At 28.9% G+C, this 16,037-nt stretch overlaps 1 protein-coding gene and 2 long non-coding RNA genes across 9 annotated transcripts; 1 reads left to right on the top strand and 2 right to left on the bottom strand.

Annotated features, from left to right (window-relative positions):
• Positions 1-1,885: 1,885 nt before the first annotated feature.
• Positions 1,886-2,293, bottom strand: LOC125386376. The gene is made up of 2 exons (XR_007226450.1): positions 2,152-2,293; positions 1,886-2,061 (listed from the first exon to the last, which is right to left on the bottom strand). It is a non-coding gene; the product is annotated as an uncharacterized LOC125386376 (long non-coding RNA).
• Positions 2,294-4,726: 2,433 nt separating this feature from the next.
• Positions 4,727-15,804, bottom strand: LOC100648463 (cholinephosphotransferase 1). Of its 7 annotated transcripts, XM_012317392.3 has the most exons (11): positions 15,425-15,804; positions 14,978-15,125; positions 14,671-14,793; positions 14,491-14,594; positions 13,388-13,522; positions 12,352-12,486; positions 11,501-11,632; positions 10,173-10,331; positions 9,965-10,090; positions 9,741-9,879; positions 4,727-6,180 (listed from the first exon to the last, which is right to left on the bottom strand). In XM_012317392.3, the coding sequence occupies exons 1-11, from the start codon at positions 15,659-15,661 to the stop codon at positions 6,104-6,106; spliced, it is 1,515 nt and encodes a 504-aa protein (XP_012172782.1). In that variant the 5' UTR covers positions 15,662-15,804; the 3' UTR covers positions 4,727-6,103. The 7 variants fall into 7 exon arrangements, with proteins under 7 accessions (XP_012172782.1, XP_048268334.1, XP_012172777.1 ...); XM_048412377.1 differs by lacking the exon at positions 12,352-12,486; XM_012317387.3 differs by lacking the exon at positions 13,388-13,522.
• LOC125386379 lies at positions 6,180-8,154 on the top strand. Its single transcript, XR_007226456.1, has 2 exons — positions 6,180-7,314; positions 7,447-8,154. It is a non-coding gene; the product is annotated as an uncharacterized LOC125386379 (long non-coding RNA).
• Positions 15,805-16,037: the final 233 nt, after the last annotated feature.

The following is a 16,037-nucleotide window of genomic DNA, read 5'->3' as shown; positions in this document are numbered from 1 at the left end:
ATTTCATTGACAATTTTTAAAAATATCTTTTGCAAGCCACACTCCTTTTCCCCATATTTTAATACATCTATACGAAATAATCTATAAAAAAATTATTTATACTTGTATTATATTATTTTTGCCAATTTTTAGCTGACCAGATACAAAAGTTATGCAACACGTATAACATAAATGTCGAGAGAAATAAGCGCGAGTACGTTACTTCAGAATCCGAGAGAATAAGAGAAACCGAGAGTTTAGCCGGAAATTTAGCCTTTAGTTCTGGACCGTGGGGATCGACGAACTTTTCTCTCGATAATTCCGCTCAGAAATTACGCGAGGGGAACCCGAAAAGGGAAGTCCTTACAAAGTAACAACTTAAACAAAAAAAAAGAAAAAAAAACGACCCACGCCCTTCTACGATAGAAGCAAACACTTTTCCCCACACTTTCTTCCCTTCTTTTTATTTCGCTTCTCGTTTCTTCTCTTCGTCTCTTCTATCCTTAAAAGCAAAAAATTCTAAATCAATACATTCAATAAATCAATACAGTATCAATACATTATCTAAAGCTTGTATATGTTTCTTAAATAATTAAAAGGGATTTTTGTTATTATCGTTTTCTCGAAACAGCTCACTCTAGAATCAATTTTTCATTTATCCATTCCACCGTTATAATATGCAATTATTTAATAACAATGAAACACACAATAGCGTTCGTTCCTTTTTCCTTCGGCGTCTTTTATTAGATTCTTAATTAGACAATTTATTACTTCTTCGTATCTTTCGTATTTTTATTATAACATTTTAATAAAGTTTGAAACGATTGATATAACATTCTCCGCTTCATTGGACCTATAAGATATATTGGGAAAGTTTGGCTGCTGAATCCCGTGTCGCGCTTGTAATATTATAACGTTACATATTATATAATATATACGACAAATAAAATACATTTCAAAATGAAAAGAGAAAAATATAATAAACTAAAAAATTGAAACGAAGAAACAAACGAAGGACCGATAAGAAGTACAAATTTTTGTAATTATCGGTTACATTGCAACGAGCTGGATGAAATTGCGCTTTTTATAGCCTACCAGCTGGCAAGTTAATTGCCGCTACTGTTCCTCGCGACTTTTACTATGCACACGCGCACACCAGCTTATCAGACCTCGTCTAATGCACTTATCCTTCACCTAGACGCGTACACACGCGTGCACCAGACCGCGTGTACGTGCCCGTTTCAATGCCTGTTAATAGTTTCGAAATTTGATTGTTGCCGGTACATAATGGAACACCGGGACCCCTTTCAGTCCCTCTAGGTCAATTAAACGCTCGTTCACAAGTCAGCACAATTGTTTTATCATAAAGAAACTTTAAGTACACTGGCTACGTACACTTATTTCTTAATAAAACAGTTTCTTTTTATCGTGCTCTATACATATCATTTTCATAATATGAAATTTTTGCAGTCATACGAAAGTGCTACAGAATGATACGAAGTTTAATATACTTATAATATATTTGTACCTAATTACTCAACGTGGAAATATTGTAAGAAATGTACTAGTGTGACAACATCTTTTTGTAACCACTGTACTTGTACTGGGAAAGTATATTGAAATGGTTAAATTTCTCTTAAAAATAAAGATTAGGAAATGAATGTGAACATTACGATAGTTTTACATATATGTACGTGGAATTGGAACGGTATTTCATTTCACTATAAAAATGTGGAAACGACATTGACACCTTTTTTAGAATTTCCCCGAGAAAGTAAGGAATACTTTTGAAGGTGATTGTTATTTAATAAACTTTGCAGGGAGATAGATAACAGAGTGACTTAGAAAATAAAAATGTGTGATAATATATTGTTACCTAGGAGGTTAGGATATAAAATTATCTTACTTTGTTTTACATTCAAGTATATTTGACTCTAAATTTTTAACATTATCACAATAATTCTCCTACTCTCTAGTTGTATACATTTCGAAATTCTTCCACTGAAAACAACAAGAGAGATTTATGACCGTGAAAAAGCCCAATTGTCAGAAGAAAGAGTCGCACCTGGAGAAGGCTGACAGCTGTAAAACCCAGAAACAGGCGTAGGTAAGCCTAACATGATTACGGTCTACGTAAGTAATGTCGCCGTCTACGTAATACGACGTTAGCACCTTTTGAACGGCTATCCTGAACGCTTGGCCCAGCGAGCCCATATACATATACGATTCTCGGGAATAGATGGCCTCATTGCATAGACGTGGTCCGTTACCAGCTGGATCAATAACGCTGCTGACAGGCTTAGCTGGATGTTCGGGAAACGTGGAGGTGGTAGAAGAACAGGGACGTACCGTGGCGGACAAAAGAAAATTTACAAAACATGAGATATAAGAAGGCACCATGAAAAATAAAAAAAAAGTACCATTTTACAAAATGGATTTATATTTGATAGGAACAATTAATGAATATAGTATACCAGTTATCAATGTGACAAAAAATTTTCAGTACAAAAGTTATTAACAATAAGCATATCAATTTAAAATTTTTTTTTATCCGTCACTGTAGAATCTAAAAATTCAACAGGAATCCTTTATGCGAAACTGTACGATAGTCGATATTGACTGGATTAAATTTTACTCAAACTGCTTAGGAAGGTTACGTGGAGCAATCCGTTCAATTGTCAGTTCAAAGGTGTCTTTATCTAGAGGCCAGAAAAAAGAAGGTTGAATATAAAATAATGGACGTTTGATGCATTAAAGAAGAAGATATCTCTTGTCTTTGTGTATAATGATGTATAGTATTACTGTGGTATTGCTTGGGAGTGTGAAATGATTCATACTGTAATTATTAATAATGCTATTAGAATAATTATTATGTATTAGTAATAATAGTAATAGAAGAGTTGTTATTATTATTCATTTATTTTTATGTATTCATTTATTGCCAGCTTAAGCTATTGTTAAATAGGGTATTGTTAAAGACGTGTAAAGTCTATTTACTATCAAATCTAAAATATTATCATAATGAATGATCGCTCGGACGTCGCCGAACGCAGACTGATTCACTTCGTCGATCGTAACTTCGACTTTTCTACTTACTACCCCTATCGTCTGACGCGCATGCGCATACATTCTCCAGTAATATATCCAAAAAAGGATATGTCACTTTTTGAAAAATGTTTGTATAAAAAAATCGAATCATTTCGGGGGATGAACAAAATTCATATAGTTCAATAATAAACAAATAAAATTAATTTATTACAAATTCGTTATTAAAAGTTGAACCATACTAAAAGTAAAACAATACTAATTACCTAACTCACAGAATTAACAAAACAATATAACACTACATGAAGCATCTGTAATTTACTACCGAACGAATAAAATTATCAGCGAAAATGTACAGAAAACTGTTTCATTGTTAAATTTCAATTTGCAACACAATTTGTCCAACATTTACGATAACCCGTAAAACCATTTATTTACCATTACTGCTCTAATTAATTTCACCGTGAAACAGGTTTGGACTCCCTCAAACTTGATTGAAAGTCTCATAATCTCATTAAAATGCAACCATGATTGAATTTAAGAACACCAAGGATCCTTGAAGAGGATATTACGTTCCTGCGGGTTTGGTATTAGGGAAGGGGAACGTCTCAGAACGTGGCCCAGGTCGAATAGACGAACAAGAGTAGGAGGTGGTACGTAGCTCGGTCACGAAATTTCGAGGTCTTCGGACTCCGTGAAAAGCGGAGAAGAGAGAAAACGAACCACTAAAGAGCCAACATGTAATGCACTTTCATTGATTATGCATTTCATTGTTGCGGCGTGGTACGAGCATTTATTTTACTTCCCTAACGTTTTTGCTGGCCCACAGAAAGTATACACCTAGGGATCAAGGGACACGCTACGTGCCATCTGATTGATCAATATCGCACTACTACGTAATGTAACATTGCCTAACATGCCATACAGGGTGTCTCGCAAAGATATAGTACTATCAGATAAAATATGATTCCCAATGGAAAAATAACGAATAAAATGTTATTGGAATGAAGATCGGAGATATACAAACAGAAGAAATCAATAAGACATATATCTTCTTTTTACAAATATAAGTAAAAGGATTTAACATGCTTATTGAGAAAAATTCAAATTTATATAAATAGCTATTTTAATATTTCATTTGCCAATAGGCCGTGTAAACGAATGTCGCTTTCCCCTGATTATAAAATCAAAAGGAAATATTTTTTTATCTCCCAATTCCCAGAAACTTTTCGAAGTAGTTGTAAAATAGATTGTAGATAATTATTGAATTACAGCGAATAAAAAAATTATTATCGATAAAATGAGAAAATAATATTTATATATATCTTCATAAGCATTCTTTGCTTTTTTTCCATTTTTCATTGTAAAGTAAATTGCAAATAGATTTTCTAAACAAATATTCAACTGCGATATATATTAGATCGTAGGTGGTATATTATTATAATAAAGTACATTCCTGCAAGGATTATCCCAAGGATATTTTTGCAAGGCATCATGAAATACTATGGGTGACCGAATTCCCGGGAAATAGTGATTACTCCTGGCCCAGTTTCCGGCGCGAGGGTTGAACCAGTTTTTAATCGTTATTCGAATTTGTTCCACTTTCGAACGCGAGAAAATATTCTCAACGATTCGACAAAATTCATTTCACTAGACACTGATGAAAATTCATCGACGAAACGAAAAAAAAAACGTAAGAAAGTAACAGAATGGCAATTAAAATTTTATTTGATCGCATAAATTACAATGATCGCAGTTTACAGTATATAGAATCTATAAACATAAAACTTCTGATATAATTTGCCATATAATTTGCCATATAATTAATACCTACAACTTTTCTCTGAACTTAACATTAACTTAAAATTAAATCTGGTAAAATTTCATATCTTACTTCTTATTAAATAAATATATTACAAATTGTTTATTTATACAAACTTATTTCTATTATTATTATCCTTCTTATTTCTTTTCTCTAACATTTGTGACGTCGTTAGTATTTTAGTTAAATAATTCGACTGTCATCTCCATTTAAGAGATCACAAAAATGTTGATAAAGACTGGAAGTCGTACAACTGGTAAAAATGAACAAGTATCTCTTTATTACGCTAGTGTGCTAGTGTTAAATGCTATTTCATCCTGACAACATTAATAAATGTTCATCCTATCCACTTTAGAATTGTTTTCAACAATTTTTCTTTAAAAAGAAAGCCACTCTACTTTCTTCAAGTTCTTCTATCCTTTCTATATCTTTCTATAAAACTGTACGAATTTTTAAACGTTACGAATAATACATGAATCTTATCTTACAATTCGAAATGCCTCCGACTCTGTAGGAATAACTATAGTCCTTCGTTGTTTGATCATCAATAATGAAAATGTACTTCGCTGTCTCTCTATAAAACTATCACAGGAAATACTCTTATCTTACTTCATCGAAAATCTTTGAACCAAACAGTTTCGTACAACACGATACACTTATCAATAAAATTAGAATTTTCATTTTTAATTTTCTCCTACGCCGAAGAGGACCACGCGAAACTTTCTTTAACCCTTACAGGCTAATATATATGAAATTTCATGCTGTGCGAATTTTATTTTAATACTATCATATGATAGGATTGAAACAATGTCTATTTTTCATCCAATATTCAATGGTAATTTATTAATTTCTAAAATAAACAATATGTGAAATTTTGCCCATGTAAATTAAAATACTGAAATACTAAAATGAAATTTCGATAATAGCTTTTAAGGGTTAAACTTTCTCTTCTACTTAAACTTCACTTCCTATAATGTAACTACCCTGCTTCATTCTGCTATATAATCTATACTCTTTCCTTTATCCAGCATCTCAAATTTCATAATAAAATTATTATGATTCAAGATGGGTATCAAGGCCACGTGAAACTGTAGTACTGCTAATGTACAGTATAATACATTAATTTTCATTCTAGAAAGAGACTAGTATTTGTACTTGTTAATGGGCAATGAAAGAGTAATGATAAAAGTTGCAAAGAAAGTTTTACGTAACCCTGCGTTTCGAAATAATTATCTTTACGCTGATGAATTTCAACCGTCATAGGTCGAGGGTAGTATCAGATCCGTGATGATAATCCTCGTCTAACAGAGGCTCTTGTTCCACCATCGCGCGAACTGTGAACAGAACTATTCATGCATACCAACGAATAAAGTACATTGATGTTCTGCATGTGCGAATATCTTGTTACAATGTGAATAATTTAAAGAAACGTAAAATCTTCTTTTAGATGTTTTGCATCTGTTGTCTATAATTTAAGAAATATATCCAAAATATAAATCCAAATTATAGTGGTATACAAAACATAAGACATAAGTAGTTAGAATAGTGGAAAACCATTAAAATAATTACTATACTTAAAATTATCAAAATATAGCAAACAATAAAAATATTAAAATTTGTTATTCGCACATACTTGATTAACATGTTATACTAAATATAGTAACACATTATAACACTGCCTAATATTAAATAAATATTATGCCCAATATTGTAACAGACCACGCATTACATTAATATTCACTAAGGCTCGGCAATCAATGAGAGCAATTTTGATTGAAAAGATATCGTAATCAGTTCTACGCTTGTATTTTTGATAAAAGTGAGATAAAGTAGCACAGATTTGCCAAAACCTTTCCCTCTTCATACTTGGCAGCGTTTCGTATATACATATGTATATCAATCAACGACCGTGTTCAGAAGTTTTTTTTTTGATTTCTTATAGTTTGTACAGTTTATATTGAAATGGTTTGTGTTATATAAATTAAAATGTTAAAGATATCGTACAACATCCTGAACGCGTTCGACAAGGCGTTAGGACCAAGCAAACAAGCAGAGTCATGCAAATGCAATCTTCACATGCATCAATTCTCTACTTGCTTTATTACGTACCTCATAATGTTTGTATCTATATCTCATATTATTACAACTTATCATATCAAAAATAAGATGTCAAAACATAAATAAGATATTAAAACGATACTAGTTCTTCATATATTTTAATATCGAATAATGTGTTTATCGCATTATTTTATCGTACTTTTTAATTAACATTTTGCTATATGAGAAAATAGGTATTAGGTATTATTCACAAAATGAAATTATAAACGATATGATTTTGTATACTATCAATTAGTGAATTGATAAAGTATGGGCTTGTGTAAAAGTTCCACAAACATGCTAAATGTTAACAATGCGGTTCAATGCAAAAACAATTTCTCAAGCTATTGTTGGTTAATATAATTGCAAAGGTATAAATTCAAGTATTGTTAATGTGCTACTATAAAATTTATAAGGAACAATACAAACATTTAAAATAAAATAGAATAATGCAGCATGCAAATTAATATTTTGAAAACTATAATGGTATGTTTTTTATTTAGAAAGCAAGATTTAGAATTTATTTGAAAGAATCACCTTTGCAAGCCATTTTGGAAGGATTAACACGGATTAAATCTGAAGATAGGAGAATGGGAACGTAACTCCAAAGATTTTGACCATTACATCAAGCTTTGTTCAATGAAAACGCACAAATAAAAGATAGCATGTGATACGAAAATTATTTATCAGGAAAGTATATTACATTTTGTGAACAAAAACCAAGATACGTTACATTAGATTATTAGATACATTATTTATTTTATCAGGCAATGTTGCAGGAAAGTCTCATTGAAATATTGTCATTCTGAAAATCTCAAATGATCTTGTAAAAATTCAAAACTTTTGTAAAACAACAGAATTATATAATTGTAATACTCTATAATGAAACGTTTGAACTAAACAGTAATTTCCTTGCACAACTTCTCATGCACAGTAATTAGTTTGCTTGTAACTATGTTTGTAAAGAAACCATTTCTTGAACAACTTCGGATATTTCTTAAAATACAATGTAGTGAAAGAATACGTCTTTATATTTTAAAGATATATCACTAATCTTCATAATTTTTTACTTGTCACAAATTTTATAATAGATATATCACTGATCTAAGATCTTTCTGTCTAATTAATATACTTTAAATAACTGTTAAACTAACTTTTAATGATCTATACCGTAATTAGTTTCGAAATTATATGATGTATTATGTGATGCACATTTATATAAAAAATTTGCTTTCCAATAGTCATAAAGATTACAATGTATTAAAAATCTAAATATGTATATTTACTGCACATAGTTAGCAACAATTTCTGTTTAAAGCATTATTATCTTTTATAATTGATATTGTTGAATCTATATATTAGATAAACAAACGTCTTGTAAACAAAAGAGATTTTACCACGAAAAATGCGCTACGCTAAATAAATATAAGAATATATACGCAGAATCATCTTAAATAAAAATTGTTCAGCTATTTTGTCTTCTACCTGGAAAACTATCTCATACAGTTGCAATCATAAGTGTATATTAAGGCCACGGACCTGATCTGAATATAAATCATTGTAAATTAAGAATACATTATATCAATTTACATACTGCTTGAGCAATATGCATATTTCCTGTGCTATGTACCTTTCCTTGCATAGTTCCTTACTCGTTAGAAACCGATGTTTACTAAAAAAAAAATGTTTCAAAACACAAAATGATTAGTCAGTAACATTCCATCAATTCCTTACAATTTTTGAATGATATAAAATTGAAATTGTTAAAAAAGAATAAGATAAATCATAGATTGAATCGTTTTGGCTCAAATGAACTATCTTTGGTAGTTTACTTATACTATAAACATTTTATAATTGACTATGGAAATATCGGAATATTCGTATTATATAGTTACGTACATATATGTTATTTTTAAATTAGATTTGTAATTTTAAAAGGAAATAATTATCTCTCCTATAATTTCAAACATGTAAATGAACTACTAATATATTCTATATGAAATCATGACTATAGTACTCCAATCGAAAAATAACCAATATCATTAAACACAATCTCTAAAAAAAAACAATCAGGTAATTTTATTTTCTTTTTAATGATTATAAATAAAAACTTCTCTAAATTCATCTAAAACGTCTTCTCTAAATTCGTTTATCTTCAAAAATTTTTCTTGTAATCTAAAGGTCAGCAAAAAGAACAAATGTTCGTTATAATTGCGTCATTCCCAAACATAAACTTTATACAGTTATTAATAAATAAAAGTTGAATAAATCATTCACATTCACTGATTTAATTAAATTGCTATAATACTTATAACAATAATATAAAGTTACTTAAAGTTTATGTCATGTCTTTTTTCTATCTTTCTTTAATAATAGTTATATATCACTTCCTGTATTTATATTGTATTGTTTCATATATCTTATTGATTTTACCGATTTTAATCGTAACTCTGATCACTAGGTACATGATGATATATTCTTTTTTCGTCGATAACAAACTGATTGCAATCGATGGCAAGCAGTGAGAAACTTTCAACCAACATGTTGATGAGACCTTTTATTTATGTTCAATACTAATCAGATGCAGCGATTAGAAATTAATGTGATAATAAATGAACTGTACTATGAAATTTGTATATATACAATTGTGATATAACAAAATTTATCAAATCTCTATATTTTCTTATATTGTTAACTCTCCTTTATACAAAAAATGAACCATACAGCACATTTATTATCACAAATAAATCCTAGTGATGTTTCTTTTGCAATCTATTACGTTGGGACCTGTTAGTACCATTTTTCTCAGCTGTATTAGAAACCAGACTAGTTCGATGATCTCCTAGTGGTATCCTAAATAATTTGATCTTCATATAATCGCAAATTTCAAGGCAAATTTGAGTATTATACCGTAGTAAATCCAGAGTAACCCAAATCTAAAAGCACATATAATTGTAAAATATATAAAAATGATATTTCAAAAAAGTTCAATAAAATTTATGCAAAAATTAGAAGACTTACAAAACACAACCAAAGAACATAATATTCTTTGATAAAAAAATTGAAATACTGATTTAAGAACAGCATTGCTGGTCCAATCAATGAACTGTCTAAATATTCCATTTCATTTTTTGTCATATGAGCAACCTATAATAAATAACAATACTATGGAATATAGAACATAAAAATTGAATAAAATGATCGATATTTAGGTTGTTGATATACATACCACCAGTCGATTGGTAACTTTAGCTGCAACCATTCCAAATGCAAGTATATACAATGCAGGATGATTTTCATAAACGTGTTCTGCACTTTTTCTATAAATTATAAAAGCTGGTACTACCACGAAACTAAATGGAATAATTGGAGATAAAACTGATGTTCCCTGAAATGGAATAAGTATTATGAAGACATCAATGGTCAATAAATGTACAAAAAAAATATTTGAACATGTAATATATTTTTATAAATGAAATATGTATCTATAATTTAATGTTTAAGTATTCGATAATAAACAATATAAAGATTACTTAAAAATATTCAATCTCTAATAAAAGGAACAATATATAAATATGCTTTATATGGAAACTATACTTTTTTTACTATACTTTTTACTAAAACTTTATTTGTATAATATATACTTAATTAAAATGTTACATCTTTATTATAAAGCTACATGCTATATATGATGGACCAATAGTCCAACTTGTATATTCAAATGTAAAATGCAAACCTTTATAAACACTAAAAAGGCATCTATATGTTTACAATATGACTATATAAAATTCTATTAGACATTAATAAATATAAAAATGAAAGGAAGAAACATAATACATTACAATGTGTAAATCCTAGGTTTAACATACATAGTAAATGCAAAGTTATTTAGAGTTCATGTAGAGTTAGTTGCAGTAAAACATACAGTAACTGAGATTGTTATACTAATTATCAAAATCATCTAAGTACATAAAGAGTCACTAAGTTAGTTTACAAAGAAGCATATATGTAGTAACTAAAATTATTATATTAATTATATAAAATTATATACTTCTAAGGATTCATGCAATTTCTTAAAATGGTATTTGGTGGAAGGAAAGGAGTAGTCAATGGATGGGAATATTAAAAAGAAGAAAATATGTATGGAGTATCAATACAGATTCTTAAATATTTAGGAAAAGGTGTTAACCAGAGTGGAAATAAAAATACAGTAAACAGTTCTGTGTGATGCTCTTGCAAATTTTAGACCCACACAAATGACATAATAAGTTATATTGAATATTCGTCCTGTACTGCAATCTCGTAATAATATATTAATTAAATTTTAATTTTTTAATTTGATCAAAGATAACAAATGTTTTTAACATTATAATTTCGAATACTTCAGACAATATATATTAAGTAATAATGCTCAAGATAATTGATGTTTTATGTTAATATATTATATATGCCAAGATTTTTATAAGAGAGCAAGTAATCCTTTATAACATGGGCCTAAATCAAAATAAAATGCAAAGTGCACTACACAATTATTTTATTGCTTTTGAACTGACTTACTGCGACGGTGGAGCCATTTTTGCCGACACCACCGGCAAGAATGACGGATATGCTGCTCTGTGCAAGTAAAATAGCGATGCCCACAGCAGCCCATAATGGAAACACCTTGACCTCTGTGCCAGTGTATGGCAACTGTGCAAGCGACACGAAAAACCTTTTTATTAGTTACTTTTAAACACATCTCTAGCATATTTCATTACATACCGATGAGAACTTCTTGCTTTTGAAACAATTTCAAATCTTCAAAACACATATACATTAAGTAATTTGTGTGACTTCATAAGGTGTTAAAATCATTTAATTAAAGGTTTTGTATTTTTAATTTCATATAAAATATTTGTTCATTTTTTAATTTAATAAAAAACAAAAAAAATAAATCTATTTTAAAGTTCTTACATCTAACAAAATATTGATATACTCTTTCTCACGAATATCACTTTGCTTCTAAAAAATTTATTTTTTTAATTTAATATAAAGATAATATAATCACTATTCAACACAGGTAACTATTTGTTTACATTAAAATAGCAAAACTCCATAGCTAGTAAGCACCTAAATAAGGTGAAAGGTAAATTTGCATAATAGAGATTACATTTGGAGATAATATTAAAACATAAGCTGTATTTTTCATAGCCTGCACACCATACAAGAATTTCTTATTGTAGTAAAGTAATGTGCATATAGATTATTAAATAAGATTTAGTAATGCAGAAATTGTCCTTTAACATGAATAGCAATAACTGAATGGTCTAGATAGGCAAGCAATATAAAAGAAGAAAGATCTGATTACTATGCTAATGAAGGAAAATTTACATATATACAACTGATGAATTTATATTTTTGAAACTTACTGCAATTGTGGAACCATTCTTTCCAATCCCACCAGATTCAAAGACTTTACAGAATTCAAGGAATACATGAATGTAGCCTGCATAAAAGAATACTGCTACGTAGTTACTGATTGTGCCTACACCAAGCACTGGTATCTAAACAAACGCATAAAATCTCGCTCGTTATAAAAATTGCAGAAATGCAATTAAAATTTAATCTAAGTTTACTCTGTATCTTACATTTATTCTATGTAACTCTCAATTTTTTTCAATATGAGTTAGTTCCACTTGTGGCCCATTACAGTACATGAGATCATAATAAATTAAAAACATCAGGCACGAAGGAGCTGCTTTTTTACTCAATGTTCTACCTGCATTTCTAAATATTTACGTTATAGTAATTTAACTGATAATTGAGATGAAAAATTACATTTTGAACTAATGAATTATGATCATGATACAAAGTATAAATTTTATATTAAATTACATACTTATGTGTGTGCTTACTGTTTGGAGTTAATGTAAATTTTTCTAATGTCAAACTATATTTCATTATTTTAAAAGTATATATTAATTTTAAGGCATTTACATAGTATAATGATAAATTTATATACCTAAATTATATTATCTAATATTTTATTGTTATTTATTGAACATTTTTTGATAGAAATTGTTTCAAAAGCATAATTCCAAGTATTAAAAGTAAGTTGAATTTTTACACATAGCCTTGCACAGTACAGGAATATATTCTAAATATTATTTCTCTATTATATCATAAATTTTACTAATACCTTTTAATGTATTCTCTATATGAATGAATTTGATGGACAATTGTAGGTACAAATGTAAGTTATGATGCACTTATGATGAATAACAATGTGATGCAGGAAAGTAAGAAAGAATTGGATGAAGGGAAACAAATGAGTAAGAAATTTGGAAATAAAATGCATGTTACAATAAGTTTCATAGCAAAAAAGGTAATTTCAGCGCTGCTCCTCATGCCATGCTGCTCCCATTTCCATACTTCCAAAAACAAAAGTCTAATTGACTAACTTACAGCCACAGTTGAACCATTCTTGCCCACTCCTCCGGTGAAAATCACCGAAAAGATGAAATATAAGTTTGCCATTGCACAAATTACTGTCATAACTCCTATTAAATACTTAAACATAAAACCATCTATGTATGGTATCTGTAAGAAATAATCTCATTAGACTCATCCAAAGATGTTCTCAAATTTTTTATAAACATGAGTCTTGAGATAAAAATGCAGAACTCACTAGAAACGTTAGTTTTTCCTTATATACAAAAATCATTAATGCATAAAGTGAAAATCTTCAGTTAGATTAGAAATTGAGTAAGTAGTTAACTTTTTAACTATTACAATTTTTTCAATTACTATTCGTTTTTTATCCAGTGCATAAATTGACGAAGTGAATCGAAAATAAACAAATATAACACATGCACATATAATGATATTCTTATATTATATATATATATATATATATATATATATATATATGACATAATAATGTATATAACATGAGAAAATTATGAGATAGATAATAACAGAAGTAGGAAATAACATTTGATGAAGGTTTGAATGAAAAATCATGGTGAATTTGATATGAATAAATGATAATATAGTATACTCAAAAAAGAGATTCAATATTTGTGTTCTTAATATCTTATAAAAGTTTATAATACTGGAAGTTTTTAAATGTAATTATGCAGAATATCTACAAGCCCCCTAAATTTACTGTAAAATCTGATACCATGCCTTAAGAACGAGTTTCTGTGACTAAATAATCTTAATACTAAACAAGCTTATATTTGTTTGAAGAACTAAAAATAAGGAAAGAAAAATATCTTATGACAATCAGTTACTTAATTATATAATTTGTGTATCTCAAAAAATTGATAAACCAATTAGTCAATCAGTATAACATATAAGTATAACATTAAAGTTGTAATGTTTTATTAATTGACATAAAATATAATTATGTAACCTGTACGTCTCTTAAATCGTTAATGAATAAATTAATGAAACATTTTAAACATAACATGTTTTCTAAATTACATCAGATAATTTTGTTGATTGACATGAGATATTCTAAAGTTATATAAATGTAAAATTAGAATTATTAAAATAGATACAACCTCTATCATCCATATTTGTGGCCCAAAAATTGCAGAAATAAGGTGAATCATTATAATAGTAAATTGTGCTTCTGTGACATCCACTTTGCCAAATCTTAAAGAACCTATTTAAAATCAATAACATTGTGAAATAAATAAATTTAATAAAATCATCCTTATTAACATCTATAAACTTCTTACCTGAAACATATGTCTGCCAATGTGCACAATAAAAAAGTGTCATAGCACAAAAGCATTGGAAAAACATCCATGTTGGATAATATCCTAATTGTACTGCTATACACGCTGATAGAGCAATAAAAACTGGAAAAATAAAAACACAATTTTTCATTCATTATAATAGAAATTTAACATTGTCATTTAATATAAAATATAAAAGAGATTTTTTTCTTCACTATTTTATAGAGGTACTATATTTAGTTTTAATATGGATTTTTAACATAATAAGTTAAAGGTCACATTGATTTTATCAACTTAAGCAACATACCGGTTGATATGGAATCACACCCATGATCAAATAATTCACCCAATGGTGTCGAAGTTCCTGTTCTTCTGGCTTGTTTGCCATCTATGGCATCTAAACTTTGATAAATGAACAAACCAAGTGCGCATAAAAAACAAGCCCACCTAGGTGCCTAAAATATTAAAGTAATATTATATCTACATATTAAAGTAATAAATAGATATTCATTTCATTTAAAAAAATGTGGTTTTCATGAGTACAGATCTTTTATACAAACATCACATACGCAGTCATACTCCATTATGTACAAAATTTTTTCTAACGAATGATTTTATGTAAAACTGTAAAAGTTGACAATTCTATTTTTTACATTTATATCGAATATGTATCAAATTTTCAAGTTCACAACCTTTTACACTGTCATCCAGGATATGATGTGTAAGTACGAAAAATAGGTTATGTAGACGATACCTCGGTTTTAGCATCTGGACTATAATATACAAGGATCAAAGTAGTCGCGATGTTGACAATCAGTCCCACGATGGTGATTAAATTTGGTGCAAGCCAAAGTGGAACCTTGCTAACAAGCCAGTCCCACCAGGGTTGAAGAAATCCATCCAAAAGACTGTTTGTCGTGCAGCTGTACTTATGCTCACTGAGACGTTTCAATTGTCCAGGTGACAGAAGCTTTTCTTTATAAAACTGCATAATTCGACGTGGCCGAATTATTGGGAACACTAAGAATGATTATAATACTTCAACAGTCATCGATATCTCAAAACACAATGGCTAACCATAACAAGTAACTGTTCGCCAACATGTACGACATCTCTTTACATACTAGTTCAAACCGGAACTACAACCAAATCAACAAAAATACTACATGTCTTCCACATGTGCAAAATATCATTTTAAAATTATACATCAACTATAACATTGACAACTTGTATTATATCAAAAATTTCACGAAAAAGACGTTATAGATTACAATATTTGTATAATGTGTCATTAACGATGATTTCTTTTATATAAATATTCTAATTTCGACAGAGAAGAAATGTTTCGGATAAAAATATATGTATAT

This window comes from Bombus terrestris, chromosome 15, assembly GCF_910591885.1.
Source record: "Bombus terrestris chromosome 15, iyBomTerr1.2, whole genome shotgun sequence".
NCBI lineage: Eukaryota > Metazoa > Arthropoda > Insecta > Hymenoptera > Apidae > Bombus > Bombus terrestris.
Note: the sequence above shows the minus strand (reverse complement) of the source record. Positions and strands in the feature narration are given on the sequence as shown.

Bases quoted from the DNA above. Each gene is read 5' to 3' on its own strand.
- LOC100648463 (XM_012317392.3), bottom strand. From the start codon at position 15,661: ATGCAGTTTTATAAAGAAAAGCTTCTGTCACCTGGACAATTGAAACGT. The intron at 15,126-15,424 runs GTATCGTCTACA...TTAATATTTTAG, and splicing joins GTCCAGATGCTAAAACCGAG to GCACCTAGGTGGGCTTGTTT. The intron at 12,487-13,387 runs GTAAGTTAGTCA...GCGTTTGTTTAG, and splicing joins AGAATGGTTCAACTGTGGCT to ATACCAGTGCTTGGTGTAGG.